The sequence below is a fragment of the Vulpes vulpes genome, chromosome 2 (genome assembly GCF_048418805.1).
Source record: "Vulpes vulpes isolate BD-2025 chromosome 2, VulVul3, whole genome shotgun sequence".
Taxonomy (NCBI): domain Eukaryota; kingdom Metazoa; phylum Chordata; class Mammalia; order Carnivora; family Canidae; genus Vulpes; species Vulpes vulpes.
Genome location: NC_132781.1, coordinates 113,409,840 through 113,427,902, shown reverse-complemented (window position 1 = coordinate 113,427,902; position 18,063 = coordinate 113,409,840). Strand labels below are relative to the sequence as shown.

General features: G+C 47.2%; 1 protein-coding gene across 5 annotated transcripts in view; it reads right to left on the bottom strand.

Annotated features, from left to right (window-relative positions):
* Positions 1-18,063, bottom strand: part of SFMBT2 (Scm like with four mbt domains 2) — a 216,808-nt gene that overhangs the window by 174,013 nt on the left and 24,732 nt on the right. For 4 of the 5 annotated variants that reach the window (XM_072749599.1, XM_072749597.1, XM_072749602.1 and 1 more), the window contains exons 3-4: positions 11,462-11,556; positions 9,066-9,306 (exon numbers count right to left, since the gene is read on the bottom strand). In XM_072749599.1, coding sequence (XP_072605700.1) covers positions 9,066-9,306; positions 11,462-11,556 — 336 coding nt within the window. The remainder of the gene's footprint in view (positions 1-9,065; positions 9,307-11,461; positions 11,557-18,063) is intronic. The other variant, XM_072749601.1, reaches the window with a different exon arrangement.

The window sequence follows — 18,063 nt, the reverse complement described above, 5'->3', positions numbered from 1 at the left end:
GGGCCCAGACGCTCAATGGGGGAGGGGTCAGAGAGGACAGGCCCCGACAGGGAGATGAGGGGTGAACAGAGGCCGACAAGAGGCCCTGAGACCCGCACAATGGCCCACATCCCGCACGGAATCAGCCAGGAGCCTGACCTACAGGACCCGCTGCTGGACTCAGAGCAGGAGAAAGCGAATTCCCTGGTGGCTGACACCGAAAAGGAAAATCATCTCACGGTGCCGCTTTGTGCTTACAGTTTTCATGTAGTGCAGAAACACCCAAATAGCATCTGATACAATTTACATAACTTTACATAATCTCATGATTACCATTTGGCAAGGAAGCTCCAGACCGCATCTCTTCCATTTATTTGCCTCCAAAAATGACAGGATGGAAAACATTCTGGACAAGGAGCATTCTACCAGAAGCCAATCCCACAACTTTTCTTGGTAATGTGCGTTTCCGATATTTCAAGTCTAAAGATTCGAAAGTCTTACTGACACAACTTGATCAATAAACAAATATTTACTGACTTCCTGCTATTTTCAAAGCATTGATTTCAGAAGCAGGGGAGGAAAAAAAAAATGGTCCTTACCTTAAGATCTACTTCAAGCTGTCTGACCTGGGTACAATTTATTTACCCTTGCCAAAGCCATGTTTTTCAAAAGTAAAGTAAGAATTCTATCAGCCATTTTACAAGGGTCTTCTTAGGATAGGGTTACATTTAGTTAGTTGGTACACAGGAGGCACACAATAGAAATACTGTGTGGGTGAAAGTGTTTTCAATTGAAGAGCCATGATGTAAACAGGATAAAAATTCGTGATTAACTTAATCACTGGGCAAGACATCGATGAAGGGGATATGTGGTTTAAAGCGAATTTCAAAAGATAAATACAAACACCAAGCAGGGATTAGAGAAGAAACTAATTTCTTACTCATGAACAAATAGTTGTTCGCCACTACCTATACAAGTTTTTTTATTTATATAAAGACCATTTAGTCTGCCTTTTTTTTTTTTTGTCTTTTTTTTTCCTTCCACAAGCAAAAACAAAAACAAAACCCACATACAGTTTTGTAGGCGCCTATCCATGGTGCCTATTTATTTCAGAGCCCGTTTATAAATCTCATTCATTGCTCTTTGAATTATTTTTTATTTTTTAAGATTTTATTTATTTAGTCATGAGAGACACAGAAAGAGTGAAAAGCAGGCTCCCCACAGAACATGAGAGACTCCTAACTCAGGGAAACGAACTACGGGTGGTGGAAGGGGAGGTGGGCGGGGGATGGGGGTGACTGGGTGACAGGCACTGAGGGGGGCACTTGATGGGATGAGCACTGGGTGTTATTCTATATGTTGGCAAATTGAACACCAATAAAAAATAAATTTATAAAAAAAAAAAAAAGCAGGCTCCCCGCAGGGAGCCCGATGCAGGACTCCATCCCAGGACTCCGGGATCACAACCTGAACACAAGACAGACGCTCAACCGCTGAGCCACCCAGGTGCTCCTGCCCTTTGAATTCTTATATTCAGAACACTTCTGAATAGAAGGAAAACTTAGCAATCATCTGTCCGGGGTGGTATGTTAGAAGATGGAGCCTCAGAAACCTAAGGTCACGTGCTCAGAGAGTGTGCAATTACATGTGTGGCTGTCCTGGTCTGTGCCCGACCCTCAGGGTCTGTATGAGCCCGGATGCCTCCAGGAGCCACGCAAATGAGAACCAACAAGCAGGGGACAGAAGACCGGAAGAGCAAGCAGATGACAACCTGACCAGGCAGGTGCCTGGTCCCACACTTAGGACCGCTGACGAAAACAAGGAGACTGTTTGTTTAAAGTTTCATTAACATCCCCAAATTTAAATTTTAAGTAATAAGTATAACATGATCACATCCTACCTCTCAGCATCCACCGTTAAACACCCGGGAGGCCTGTCATCCCATGACTTCAGAGTCCTATGCACCACCTGCCACAGCTCTTATTTTATAATCAACTACGGTAAAAACAAAATTCCCCCCAAACAGTCCTAAGACCAGGCTTCAAAGCCTGCCAGCATCTACCCGCATAACATAAGGCCATGTTCACACTTGCTTCTAACACTTCATGAATAAACATCCCTTTATTCAAATAAGTTATATAATAACTTAACTCCCAGTAATTTTGATTCAACTTTGGATGGTAAATAGAGTCATTCTGGCAAGACTGCAGAGTTTGCAATTCAAATTACAGAAATTTTAATAATGGGGAAAATAAAAATTAGTGGCATGATTCCTAAGGCACAGTAATTCCAATACTTTTTACTGCAACAATCGAAAGCGCGCATAAATATTTCTCAATTTATAAGCCGAGGGGTTTTATTTGGACAGGCATCATCACACATACTTACCTGCAATCTTACAGGAGCATTCCTTTCAGGGACTCAGTAGGCACCTGCTAGAGCTCCAATCTCCCCGACCCCAGACACTGAGAGGTAGTGTTGCCACTTCTCAATAAATAACAGCGAAACAGTCACCGGATTAAATGATTTCCTTACATTATCACCATAAACAATAATTATTTGGCAGTTGCCCTTTGCGAGCTTCGCATGTGCTTATGAATAAATCAAGCCTTATTGATTTACTAAGCCAAAACGTTTTACATCTAGCTCCTCTAATAAGAACGATAATCCTCCACTGCACTTACCGATGCTTTAATGTAGTAGGTTTCTTAATACTTTTAATATGAAAGATTAGTACCGATTAGCTCACGAGCAGGAACACTCTCTCTGGACGGCCAACTGGCCACTGCACTCGGGTCTCTCCGAACATGTCCTTAGTAATGGAGTTCTCACCTGCTGATTGGAATCACATCTTAAGGAAATAGGTGGCGCTGCCACCAGGCCGCTTCCTTCCTTGAAACGTTGAATGTAAGAATGATGGTTTGCATTAATTCAAACTTTAGTTCATTTCACACAGCAAGGCAAGAAAATATGGGACCGTGAAGGATGCTAGGTAGTTGGCAAAACTATCATCCCAATTCACAAAATGATGCTTTAGTGCCGTGACTTCAGAAGATGGAAGACTACTTGGGACGATCGCAAAATGTCCTCTGAGGTCTTGAGCACTACACGACCCCAGTCTGAGCAGGAGAGGTGGCCCTCTTCTTCCTCCCTCCGTGAGGCAAAACACCACACACTGTCAGCCTCTTGCTTCACCCACCCATGTTTTGAAGCGCTCATGCACCTACTGACTGGTTCGATGACATCTCCACCGACTCTCACTCGGGGAAGGAGTAATCCCAGTCCTCTGGGCTCCAACAGGGAACCAGAGTCTAGGACTCTTCATTCTTTAGCGAGTGAAATTCTATCCGTTGCAGGTGATGATGGACCCAGGCACTCCCAATAATTTCCCAGCCTCATCTGTCCCCCACCCCGATCCACTGAAACCTGACCACCCCAACAGTAACACAGAAACTTCTGTGCTTCTGCTTCTTGTGCTGGACTTCCACAGATCTTCATTCCAAAAAAAAAAAAAAAAACACCACTCTACCACTCTTCATATATACACTGAGCAAACTAGTGCCCCTGCTCCCCCTTTCCTTCACAAGGACCGCAGACCGAGGCATGTCAGACTAGAAAGCTCTTTAGAGATTATAGTCTCGTTTCCAAGATGAGAAAGCGGAGAGGAAACTCACCGAGGTAGCTAAATTAATGGCAGAGGCAAGATAAGAACCAGATCCCCTTACTCCAACAGCGCTGCTCCTCCCTCTAAAAATCCCAATTCCTGAGATGGCGTAAGAAAATCCATCACCACAGAGCATCCCAAACAAAAGCATTGTGGTGTCGTGGACTCTAACTTGTGTTAATATCCTGGGATGCCTTTCAAGTTTAACCACGACAAAGATTGACCAGGTACAGTTGCAGAATTTACAATGATATTAGCTCTCCAAGACAGAAAACCACACAAACAAGAATCCTTGTTCAAAAATAGATTCCCCGATTCCCTGTGGAACAACTGCTGCCTCTGGCTACGAAGCAATAATTATCCTGTACTACAGCAATCAATAAAACCTTTTGCCCCCATGAACCTGCTATTTCCTGACTTTGTTCTCTGCGCTAAAGATTTCCAAGCCGTATTGATTACCTACTAAATTCTTTTTTTCAAGTTCTCTAAAACGAGCAATAAAGAAATTCTCAAATTAGCATAACTTGTTATTGTTTGAGCGGGCTTCAAATCTCTCCGTCACATTAATGCTTTCCCCCTTTACAGAGTGTTCCCATTTTTCATTGGGAATTTGTCATTTTAACTGTGTCCCTGTCTCGCCTAATAGCGCAAAGTCAGTAGGATACAAATTTGATGTTGCTTCTGGAGCTGTGACTGCTGCCACATTTTTCATCCAAGCGAGAAAGAAGAATTGATTAATAAACTATGCCCTCTCTCTCAAGCAACAGCATGGATTTCTACCAAATGAACCCATTAGCTCCGAGAGTGTTAAAATTCAGCACTCTGGAACTTGTCTCTAAAAACGATTCACTAGAGAATCTATTATAAAGTGAAACCATCGTGCAGCCTTTCCAAGGGCATTTAGCTGCTAACATGTCAAACTTGGAGAGTGAGTCATGTATGAGATAAGCAAGGACAGTGAGAAGGGGGGGCGGCAGCCTGAGAACCCTCCCCAGCAGGTGTGGCCATCGTAGCGGGGCTGCCATGAGCGGAGCCAGGCTAGCGGGAAGAAGTCTCGTTTTCGAGTAGCCCTGATGTTTTTCCAATTTTCCATCAGCACAAATCCTCTGTCAAGACTGGTTCACTTCAGGAGAGAACAGAGACCACAAGGAAATTAAATAATCATATAACACACTGTATCTTCTCACGTCTGTGGCTGTTTTAATTCAACGCAAGTGGAATATTATTCAGTCTTAAAAAAAGAAGAGAGCCCTGTCTGCATGACTAGCAAAAAAAAATTAACTCGGAATGAACCAAGGAGCTGAATGTTAGGCCCAGACACCATAAAACTCCTACAAGAACACACAGGGAGAAAAAAAAGTCCTTGACGTCGGTCTTCCCAATGCTTTTTTTTTTGGATAGGACACCTAAAGCACAAGCAATAAAATAAAAACAGGCAGACCTACATCAAACTAAAAAGCTGCTGCACCACAAAGGAAGCCATCAACAAAACGAAAAGACAACCTACAGAATGGGGAAAAAATATTTGCAACCATGTATCTGGATAAGGAGTTAATATACAAAATGTATATAGAACTGCTATAATTCCATAGCTAAAAACAACAACAACAGCAACAACAACAACAAACAATCCAATTTAAAAATGAGCAGAAAAAAAAGAAAAATAGGCAGAAGCTTCACCCATTTCCCTTCATGTATTTGGTGAAGGGGATCAAGAGGTCCAGGCTGCCAGTTACAGAATGAATAAATCATGGGGATGAAAGATACAGCAAGGGGAATATAGTTGATGGTATAGCAAGGGAAATATAATCGATAACAGTGTTCTATGGGCACAGGCGGCAGCCCCACTTGCGGGGAGCACAGCCAAGATAGAAGCTGAGTCACTGTGTCCGACACCTGAAACTAACGAAACACTGTGTGTCAACCGTACATCAATTAAAAAAAAAAAGTGAGAAGAAGCTCCAAGAGACATTTTTCCAAAGAGCATAAACGGGTCCTGCTCCACATCACTCATCATGAGGGAAATGACAATCAGAACCCCGAGGAGGCATCACGTTACACCTGTGGAATGGCTCTCCTCGGACAGACAAGGGATAACCTGGGATGCTGGCAAGGATGCGAAGAGCAGAGAACCCTCCTGCGTGGCTGGGGGGACTGCCAGTCAGTGTGGCCCCCTCGGAAAATAGTACGGAGGGTCCTCGTAAGATTAAAACGAGAACTACCCCAGGATCCAGCAATTCTGTGACTGTGTGTCTACCCAAAGGAAGCAAAGACACTCGTCGAAGAGATATGTGCACCCCCTATGTTCACAGCAGCATGATCTACAACAGCCAAGAGGTGGAAACGACCTAAATATTCATTGAGTGTGTGTGTGTGTATACATTCTTTAGCCACAAGAAAATCCTGCCATTTGCAGCAATATGGACGGCCCTGGAGCCACTATGTTAAGTGAAATAAGTCAGATAGAGAAAGGCAAATACTGTACGATCTTACTTACACGTGGAATCTAAAAAACATAAACAAAAAAACCCACAGAAAACATTTAAAAAAGGGATGGGATATGCAGCAGTTGCTAGCGGCAGCAGATTGGGGGGTAAGGGAAATGGGTGAAGGTGGAAAGGTTATAAGAAGAAGGCGCAGCATGAGGACGCCAGCTAACACTGCTGCGTGGCATATTTCAAGGTTCTAAGATGATAAATCCTAGAGCTCTCATCACAAGGAAAAGACATTTTTTTCTCTTTGTTCTTTTTTGTATCTCTATGAGATGACGGATGTTCACCTAACCTGCTGTACGGCTTCACACGTACGTGAGTCAACTCATGATGCTATATAATGTTTGTCCTTTTTCGATTGACTTCTTTGACTCAGCATAATACCCTCCAGGTCCCTCCACATTGAAGCAAATGAGTGAAAATATCAGTGAGGATGACAAAACATGAGAGACTCCTAACTCTGGGAAATGAACAAGGGGTAGTGGAAGGGGAGGTGGGCGGGGGGTTGGGGTGACTGGGTGATGGGCAATGAGGGGGGCACTTGGCGGGATGAGCACTGGGTGTTATGCTATATGTTGGCAAATTGAACTCCAATTTAAAAAAGTTTTTTTAAAAACTTATGATGCTATGCACCTTACACATATGCAGGGTTGTGGGTTCATTCTATCTCAACAAAATTGGAAAGAAGAAAAAAGGAAATCCTGGGACATGCTGCACGTGGACAAACCTGGAGGACATGATGCTGAGGGGAAGGTAAGCCAGTCACAAGGGGACAAATAGTGCAGGACTCCAGTTACGTGAGGCCTCTGAAGCCATCAATCCCAGAGAAGCGGATGGTGGAATGTTGGCTTCCAGGAAGGGAGGAAGTGGGGGATTGCTGTTCAGTGGGTACAAAGCTTCAGTTACTCAAGACAAAAAGGTTCTGGAGATGGGCTGACGTGGTGCTTACATTTCACAAGGTTCTGTCCACTTAAAAAATCTTATAAAGGGGGTAAAAAAAAAAATAAGAGAAACATAAAAGTGTCGCTGGGGACAGACACAGTGCAAGCTGGGCCTAGGACGTGCTGAGGTAGAGCTTTACCCTGCTCGGCCCACTGCGTGCACCTGCACAGCCGGGATGGGAGGCAGGAGCAAAGTCCCAGGCCAGCAATCACCAGAGCACCCCTCGCTCCGCAGTGAGACCAGAAACAAGGCTCACACGTGCAGCTCCAAGCATAGGACCAGCACCAACTCAGAGGCGGGGAGACAGGCACTACAGCATTCCTCTCTCGAGGGCATCTACGAAAGCACAGATAATAACTTCCTTCCAGAGCCTTCAGTCTGCCCGTGAACGCTCACTGAGACCTCGCCGGGCACAGGTGTTAGCACAGGACTATACAGGTGAACAACTGCCCAGGGCTGCTCGGGGTCAAAGCTGCGCCCACCCGTTGCTGCGTGCAGAGGGACGGTGCGGTCCAGCCACACAGCAGAACGACATTCATCCAGAAAAAGGAATGAAGGCCTGACCCACGCTACGGACAACAGGGATGAGCCTCCAGCACAGGGCGCGAAGCCCAAGAAGCCAAACTCAAGCAGCCTCACTCTCACATTATATGTTTCCACGTGTTTCCATAAACAAGGCTGTAGAAACAGAAAGCAGGCTAGTGGCTGCCAGCGCCTGGGGAACGAAAGAACGGAGCAGCGTTCAGTGGGCACCTTATGGGGTTCCCTTTACGGGGTGACGACAATGCTCTGGAATTAAGACGATGACCACGGTTGCGCGGCGTTGTGACTACACCAAAAATCACTGATGTGCACACTTTAAAGGGATGAGTTTTACAGTGTGTGTACGGGAACTCAATTTTTTCTTTCAAAGATCAGCAAGAGGGGGAGACGCACAGATGCAAATGTGAGCCAAGTCCAAGGGCATCAGGGGCTTAGGGGGTCAAGACAGGGTCTGACCGTGGTGGCCTGAGGAAGCCACAGGTGAGCTGACAGCTGGAGGAGGAAGGGGTACCTTGGGGCAGAGGACTGGAAGGAGCCCATGCATGAGGGGATCACAGGTGCAACGGCCCAAACCAGGACCAAAGGGCCTGTGTCTCTTTCCTCTGAGGCAATGAGGCAAATGATGTCGGCTGAGGCCCATGCAATCTGTTCAGTCCTTATAGACATCACAACTCAAGCTTTATGGGTCTATTCTGACCGCCTCTTAGCAGGCTCTCAATCATGCACAACACAGGCCAGTAGGAAGCCACAGACCATTCCCACCAATCAGAAGAGTAATATATCAGAACTTCAGAAGGAAGGTGAAATCCAAAAGTTCCAGGCAAAAGCAACAGCCAGTACAGTAGACAGAAAGAAGCTCTGAATTCAGCTGCGAAAGCTACGTGTCAGGTGGGAATAAAAGTATCAAGTCAAAGTTAAAACAGGCAGACAAGCTACCACGAGGATATTACACAGGCTTGAGAATCAGCATTGAAAGTCTTCAAGCAAAACAGCTGCCGTCACCATGGAATCAAACCCTGAAAACAGGGTGTTAAGTATTCGGGTATCTGGAAACGTGCCTCTTCTCACTCACAAGGTCGGGCGAGCTCCTTCCAGGTGCCTGTGTGATACGCGTGTGTGATACGTGGCCGGGTTTCTCCAAGTCGGCGCCCATCCATCCCTCAGCCCTTGTCTCCTACCCGCAACGCTCATTTGAGGATTAGACTCAGAGCCTCAGTCTCCAGAAGGTCACGGTGGGCTCAGCTGCACCCAGGTTGCCCTCACTTCGAGAGCCCACCAGACCCTGAAACTCAAAGGAAGGAACCCATAAAGCACCGGACCTTCCTACTAAATCAGTGTTCAGATGTCTACGAGGCTTCTCTACAAACATCATGAACGATGATCACTTGCAAATCAAAAGGCCTTGGGATGTGGGCCGCCTCGGCATCTGCATGCAGGGAGCTTACCATCCGGGGGCATCAAGGCCTTGTTGTTCTGTGTGCACCACCCCACAGGGTGCAGATCTGCTATCACTACGTCACACCAGAAGTCGGCCCGGCGGTCCTCGCCATAACCACAGTAGCGCAGGAGCAGCAGCTGCCCGCAGGTGGTGATGACGGTGGCCACCCAGTACGTGTCTGGGTTGTTCTTATTGGCCACTTCCAGTTTCATCCCCGGCTGGAAGTTGCTCTGAAGGCTGATTTCAACCTTTGGGAAAGAGAAAGCATGGGGAAAATGTTATTATATCAGACAACACCCAGAGGATCACGAGAACTATTAAAAATACAGCACTTAAACATGGTATTCCTCTTGCCCTAGAAACACAATGTGAGCCACCGACCAGACGTGAGGTTTACTAGGAGACACATTAAAAATTAGCAAGATAGGGATGCCTGGGTGGCTCAGGGGTTGAGCGTCTGCTTTTGGCTCAGGTTGTGACCCCGAGGTCCTGGGATCGAGTCCCACATCGGGCTCCCCTTGGGGAGCCTGCTTCTCCCTCTGCCTGTGTTTCTGCCTCTGCCTCTCTTACTCTGCGTCTTTCATGAATAAATAAATAAAATCTTTATTAAAAAATTAGCAAGCTAAAACAGATGAAATTAGTTTTAATAATGTATTTTGTTTAACCTGATATATCCCAAATATTGTCATTGCAAGATGTAATCAACATGAAAAATACTGAGTTGTTTTACACTGTTGTTTCCCATTGAAACCTGCAAAACCTGGCACACATTCCACATGTAGACACACATCCCCATTTGGACAGCACACTTTTCAAGTGCTCAGTAGCTCCACGTGGCTAGTGGCCACTGTGCAAATAGCACAGCCATAGAGATTAGATTTCCTATTTTTTTTAAATTAATGGTTATAGTCTATTAATATTTGCCAGCCCTCCCCTGAAAAGAAAGCTTTGCAGCCTAGTGAGCCGTAACATCGAAAGCTCACCCGACATCCATGAGGAGCTGCTGCTTAAGAGATGATGGAATGATACACAGCTCATCCATGGGTCTACAATACTTTTCCTTTAAACCTGGCACACGGGCCTAGGGAAATGGTGCACCCAGAAGGACACGACACTGTGGCTGAAGGGAGTTGGGAGGGACGCCCTGGGGGGCTCAGTGGTTGAACATCTGCCTTCAGCTCAGGTCATGATCCCGGGGTCCTGGGATTGAGTCCCGCATCAGACTCCCTGCATGGAGCCTGCTTCTCCCTCTGCCTGTGTGTCTGCCTCTCTCTCTCTCTCTCTCATGAATAAATAAATAAAATCTTAAAAAAGAAAAAAAGAAAGAAAGGAAAGTGGGAGAAGTAACTGGATCAAACAGAACAGAGAAGCTCCACATGGAGAGAGATTGATAACTTGCAGGTACAGAAAGGAAGGAAAAATTTATGGATCAGCATCTCCTTCCTAAACCACCTCAAGGGATCCAGCCAAGTCATCCCAGCATCGTAAGAGGCAAGAGAGCCAAAAGCAAGAACATGCTGTAGAAGTACGCCAGTTTGCTTACCATCCTTGGACTAAATCTTTGCCTTGGATAGCACAGTGGGGGGAAAAGAAATGTTTCTCAGAATTAAATTTTCATTTCCAGTAAAGCAACAGTAATGCCTCAGAACTTGGGTCCTGGAAATTCAGTCTTTCCCTGGCTAATGATATATTACCAAAGTCTCATACATAAGCAAAAATCTGATAAAAGCTCAATCTTTTTATTTTCTGGGACTCGCCCTTGGCTGGGCACACCATGGGCATCGTTCAAAGAAATATTACCGATGAAAATGATTTCCTGGTTTGATCCAAAAGTGCCCTGAATATTTATAGCTATTTCCTCTAATTTCACTCATCCACCCACAAAGTTGGCTATAAGACTTTTAGGTGTCTTTTTGAAATAAAAATATCAATTCAAAATGGAAATATACAGCCATTACTCCTCCTAGATGACATTATTCATCACACGTATTTGCCTAGTTTGCTGGCTCTTGATTCACATCACTCTTACCCGTTTCAGGCTGTGTGCCCTTTGTAGGGCCATTTCTGTGTACTTTGTAGAGCCATGTCTGTCTACCGTGCAGGCCCACATCTGTGCATTCTGACCCTTTAGGATGCAGAACAAGGGTAAGGTGCACACTGTAGCCCACACACGGAGCCCCACCGTGGGCCCAGCACCCGTTACCAGAAGAGATCAAGCGTAAGGACAAGGCCCATCTTTCCCGCAGCGATCTGCAGAAAGCAAGTCGATGTCCACCTCTCTTCTTGATGTCTAAGAAATCCTGCCTCAATTTCCCTTTTCTCTCCAAAGCTTCAGCATCTTCCTGCAGATGCCCCACCCGCCCCACCAAATGCAGACCAAAAAGACATGGGTGTGTTACGTACATGTTTGAAGGAGGTGTGAGGAGCTGCACTGGCACCTGTTTCTTCCAGATATTCTCCCCAGTTAAAGCCAATTTCCTCCAGGCTTGAACCTTCTTCTGCCAAAGACAAAACAAAACAAAATAAAACACCAGAAGAATATCAACACTGGAGTGAAGAACGGAAAGGCGCTGGCCTTCCACAAAGGGCAGGAAATCCTTCATGCAAGAAACACGTGAATCTGATGGTGCAGGAGGATCCTGCTGAGGATGAGGCTGCCGACGGTCAGCTTCGGCGAGCTCATGGCAGAGTGCTGACCCTGGAAAGGGAAATGGATGAAATCCTGCCTGCACGACCCTGGCAAAATCGAGGTTAGTAAAACCAAGTGCTCTCAGGCAACTGGAATGAGACTGGTCTCGGGGCCTTCCTGCCACCCATGAGAGTACTTGTTGGGAATTGGCCACTGTCCCCGCGGCCACTCCCATCTTCGGGGAGGTGGGAAGACCAGGTAACAGAAGCCACTGAGTTTTGGGGAGACACCAGGACGTGCACGCAGCATGAGCATCTGACCACTCCTCACATACTCTGGCTCGAGACAATAAAGTAACAGCACAGACTGCGAGTATCATGAGGCACTTTGGGAAGCAATGACTCTGATGTTATTCCAAGGGGAAAAAAAAAGAAAGAAAAAAGAAAACTATTTGAGGTCCAGAAGGATTGCTCAAGTACGGGAAGGTCATAACCTAGCAACTTAGTGACATAAACCAACAAGCTGCCCATCAAGCAATTCTCAAAACATATAAGACTCTGCGTAGGAGACAAATCTGTATAGTCAGAAAGCACCAAGCAACTCATCTGATGGCACGGACAACACTATTACATCCTAGTGTCCAGGGGAAAGAGCTAATGACCTGGAAACATTATCTTAACCTATCTGCAAGTCAGTCCTAAAGAGAAAACAGAGCCCCGGAGGGCCACCCACACAGGAGGGGAGGTAGGAGCTTCAAAGTCTCGCTTCTCTTTTCTTGCAATGATGCTCAGCGGATGCTGATGTTCAGCCAGTGGATCTTCTCTAAGCAACAACCTATGTCACTGGCCAAGAACAGATGCTGCTCTCGGGCACGGTATTAGTGGAGGAGCGGTGTATCCCGTGGCAGGTGAGCCAGGGTAATCGGCAACAGGAGGCTCTCAGGAAGCAGTGTTCTTGCAAGCGATCACTACCCTTCTTCCACGAAAGATTTCTCCAATTTTAAGTAAGAAAAATAATTTTCTTGCGATGCTCTGTACAGTCTCAGTGATGCACAGAAGATCCTTTTTTGGGTAAAGCTAGAAGATGCTAGGTTAAAAGCAGTTACCCCACACTTTGGCTTCTACATCAAAAGTTGCTGAGAACTGCCTCCTCAAATTCTACCTCCATGAGGTGGCTTGTAATTAAATGCGCAAGAAAAATAAAAGCTACCTGAAGAGAGAACCTCTTCCTTGTTTTTTCCCCCCAACATTTTACCTTACCCAAGGATTTACGTCCTTCTGTCGGAAACAGGGTCCCTGGAAAAAAGTCAGCGGGTCCTGCAGCCACCAGCTAACAAGAGACACTGCTGAGGCACAGTGGGGCCAACCCGCAGGGGAAGCAGTCACATTCTGGAAAATACTCCTGGGTGTTGCCCTGCGGCTTGACCCCTAATTCTTTTCCCCAAAAGGCTGCAGGCACCAATTGCCAAGTTTGCTTTCTGATGCACTGGCCAGATGCATCCCTGCACACTTCTTATTTGCTCAGGGTGCCTGGCACGGTGTCTGCTGGCAGCTAACTTGGCACAAGGGAAGTCTGTAATTTCTCGACACCCTACCTGTCCAGCTTTAGCCCAAGCCCACACCACCCACAGGCCTGCCCACCCCAGCTAGGGTCACACACTTCCAGCCCCACAGACCCACCACGAGGTCACAGCAGTGTCCTAAGAGCTACATCATCACCAGGGTGTCAGGTCCCTGCTAACTGCTTTATGTGCATCATCCTGTTCCATCCTTCCAAGAACCCTGACAGATGGTTACCACCATCCCCGTTTCACAGAAGAGATGACAGAGCTCAGAAAGGCTAGGGGGTCACCAGGATCGTGCAACTGTCCTGCCATAGAGGCAGGGATCCAACTCAGGCTGCCCGGTGTCAAGCTGGAACTCTCCCAAGACACCTTTCCATGTCCCCCTTCTGCCTGCATCACACATGGGGCACATCTGCACCACCAGCACTATCACTGGTTCCTCTCCTGGAGAATCCAAGGCAGGCTCCAGGGCCAGCTTCTCTGACTTCTGTGCTGGAGAGCACCAGAGCAATCCAGAGCCAAGCCAGGTGGCAGGAAGATGCGGAAAGGCAAGAGGCAGTGGCCACGCTCGGAGAGAACGGAGGGCGCAGAGCCCCCGGAGCCTTCTGCAGGAGGACACAACCAGGGCGACGAAACGGGCACAAGACTTGGTCCTGGGCCTTTGGAAGCAGACGCTCCTGGGAGAGCCACTGGGTGGATTAAAAGCTCCCAGAAAATGGAAAGGCTCTCTTAGGGAGTGATCGCTTCCCTGGCATCAGAAACACCTGCCTGGAGACAGAACCGGTGCCTGGGACTAGAAGGCTTTGATGAGCTCCATCACCATCCATGTGGGGGAGACCGTGGCCTAAATATCCCGGCGTCAGCTTCGAGGCTGCGCGTTAAGGTGCTTCACTCTTCAAACTATTCCAATCGAGGCGCCTCACATTCTACACCGATGTTCCCCCTGAATTCTTAATTTGTTATCAACCATGGGTCTCTTCCATCAATGAACAGGCTGTAGATGGCTTTCACGCTCCCTTGGGAGTTCATCCAAGTCAGCAAGAGATGGAAAGGTCCCCCCGTGACTCCCCAGCGAGAGTAGTGGCTCACGGCTGCAGGCAGCTGTTACAGGCTCTACAGTCCATAGAAAATACTGAAAAGTCGGCCCTGGAATGGGACCTTAAAAATTAAAGCTTGTATGCCCAGCGCTGGTAGCCTGAACAATAAAATCATACACAAAACTGAGGGTCCCCTACCCTCAGGCCTTTGCCAACCTGTAACTCACGGCACGTCCGCCAAGCACGTGTGCCCTGAACAGCCCATTCTCTAAAGACGTTTCAATGAGCAATAGATAAACACACACACTGTTTATGAGTGGAGGTCTCATAAACCCAGAGCAAATATTTACAGCTGATTCATAAACCTCTTAAACCCATAAACATTTTATCAGGGAAACTCTGACAACCTCCCTCCTCTGCCAAGGCACCGGTCGGAAGCGCTTTTCCCCATGATGTAATGAAAGCAGGCCATGAAACGCGACCAAGAAAATTTCACATTTTAAAAGAAAACAGGCGTGCTCATTAGCGGCCATCCAGTTGTGGAAAACAGGAGGCTATTTAGGCGACCGGCGTATTTGCTAACAACAGAAAAAGAACACTAAACGTGGAGGTGTGCAAGCGACTGGACAGTGTAGAGCGGAAAATGGCTCACACACTTTTCTTTCTTTTTTTTTTTTTTTTTTTTTTTGATTAATCAAATCTTGGGTTCTGATTTTACAGTCTGAGATCAGGCTAACTTTGCAAAGCTGAAGGTTAAGAATCCATGGCCAACACCCGGTAAAAGAAGGGAAAGTCTGCAGTTCAGAGCCAATGAAATATCCCACAACACCTTCCAGTGTGCTCAAGATCCCTCAGGCAAACAGGAAGAGAAAGGAAGGCATTACATCGTGCTGATTTTCATTGCTGATAGTCCATTCCTAGGATCACAAGGTTTAAAAAGCAGTTCCACTAAGTATATGAAACGGACAGAGTCACTCCAAGGGCTGGGTTCACGGCTGCAGGGCTTCCCCCAGGGAAGGGCGGACAGTCACCCGCACTCAGATGACCCAGGCGGCCACAGAGATTTTCCAAAAAAAAAAGAAAACACATAAAAATCACCCAGTCACCCAGCTGGGGGGAGAAGAGGGGCAAGAACTATCCTAAAGAGAGGGTTTTTGGGCCCTTTTGTTCATTTTGTTTTGTTTTTAACAGAGAACACTGTGGAATCACACAGAACCAGTTCCCAGCATCAAGATCAAGAGATTTGAATTTTTCTAACAAGAATGTTGACTCCAGGTGCCCGGGTGGCTAAATCAGTTAAGCATCTGTCTTCTGCTCAGGTCATGATCGCAGGGTCCTGGGATCGAGCCCTGTGTTGTCAGGCTCCCTGCTCAGCAGGGCATCCATCTGCTTCTCCCTCTCCCTCTGCCTGCCTCTCCCCCTGATTGTTCTCTCTCTCTGTCAAATAAATAAATAAAATATTTAAATTTTTATTTGACACAGAGAGAGAGATAGTAAGAGCGGGCTTAGGTGCAGAGAGAGAGAGACAGAGAAAAGCAGACTGGGAAAGGAGACAATTAATCGACTGAGCCACCCAGGTGCCCTAAAAAAAAAATATATGTACATGTATACATATACATATAAATATATATATATATATATGTACTTTCAGAACAGAAAAGCCTATGGGACTCCAGTTAATATATTCCTAACACCAAAAAAAAAAAAACCAAAAACAAAAAATTAAGCCCATGTTCCCAGCATAATTCTCTTTACTCAGAGGCCTGCCCGGTCTAAATGTGCAACAGCACTTTATCTACAGACCTCATCAGGAAATTACATTTAGCCAGCCTGGAAAAATAATGTCAAGGAGTCTATTTATCACCATGTCAGCACACTGTTTTGCTTGCTCTTATCACAGCAACTGGAGAAGCCCAGAGTTCCAGAAAGCCAGTTCTGGTCCACTGCCTTCTGTGCGCCCAGTGACAAGGCTGTCCGCTCTGTACGCCGGCCGGGCCGCCCGTTGGTTGACCTGCATGCATCCCGGCGACGGCCTAGGCGCTCCTGGGAGGATGAGTCACTTTATGCTGTGCCTATTTCATGTACAGGACTGAGGTGCCAAACTATCACCTGACTTAGGAAAAGAGGCAAAACGGGAAATATGAAAGCTGTGGATGAGATTCAGAGCTCACCGTCTCACGGTGAAGTTCTTCGTCTCAGAGGGATGGGTCATCTGTGCAAGCAGTCACAGTGGCACGGGTTAGGGTGTGGGAGCACTAAATTGAAACACCCAGGGGCAAGGGGTGTGGGGAGTGCCCATCTCTGGGCAGAGAAGAGCCAGAAGCACCTACGTGTCGTCGCTTGTCGGGGAGCAAGAGGCATGTGTCACATCACACGTGGGGACAGGGGACCGCAGACCAGCAGAGGAAAGGACAAGAAAGCAGCTGGGCTGTGCGGGCGTCCCAGAAAGTATGTGTGTGCACGTGCATGTGCGTGCATGGAGGGGCGTGCTCACGCGCACACTGGTGCCAAGGGTGACATCCCCCTGCACGGAAGGGCAGGTACGGCCCCATGTGCAGAGCACCAGCTTCCCAGCCCGAAATGAAATCCCGGCTCCAACACAAGAGCCCTGTGATGTCACCAGGTCGTCCACGTCCCGCCTTGGTAACGTGGGGGTGATAAAAGCAGTGATTTCACTGGGTCGTGGAAGGGTAACCCCAAGTCGATGCACATAAAGCACTCAGGAGAGCGCCCGCCACAGAGTTCGAACTCAGGATCACGTACCTACCTGTCCTCAGTCAAGACGGCATTGGCCGGGGAACCCTGAGCGCGCCTTCTCCGGCTCCTCCAGTAGGCGGATGGCACCTGAAAGGCTGGCAGGGGGTCCCACAACCAGACTCCCCTGCCACCGACTCCAGAGCGGAAACTGTTTCATGTACCAACAGCGTGGAGGGGAAAGTAAACTTCCTGACGACTCCTACTGAGGACATTTTCACAGACTCAATGTTTGACGTGCCACTGAGTTTCTGCAAGTCAGCCCTGGTTCTCCACAGAGGTTTACATCCTGCTTTAAATTTATTTATCTTTTGGGGGCACCTGGGGGGCTCAGCAGTTGAGCATCTGCCTTCAGCTCAGAGCATGATCCCGGGGTCCTGGGATCGAGTCCCACATTAGGGTCCCCGTAGGGAGCCTGCTTCTCCCTCTCCCTGTGTCTCTCCCTGTGTCTCTGCCTCTCTCTCTCTCTCTCTGTTTCATGAATAAATAAATAAAACCTTTTTAAAAAATTTATTTCTCTTTTAGGACTCGCTCTTTGTAGCACCATCTAAAAGTCTCCTCCACACAGAGGTGCTCGTGGAAATTCCAAGGAGAAAAGATAGATCAGGGGAAAAAAGCTCTGAGGCCGACATCTGAACATGTTAAGATAACTTAGAGCACCCTACAACTACCCTTTCTAGTAAAGACCTTAGCGTCCTGAATGATGCAGGCCACCCATCGCACCCGAGCAAGGAAGCCACCATGAAGTGCATGTGCACAACAGGCCTCCGGTGCAATCTCCTCCTTCCCTATTCATGGAATCACCCGCGAGGAAATGTAGCACAAGTAATTTCCCTGATACCCTATTACCAATGGGTTTCGAAATCTACTTAAGCCAGACAGATATACCACAGCTGCAAGGAAATGAAAAGGCAACACAGGTTTGGTTTTTCAACAGTTTTGAAGACACACCTTTGACAATGAGGCAGTAGCAGACATCAGAGGTGCCTTCAGCAAAGACACAGGGAAAGCCCAGAGAACC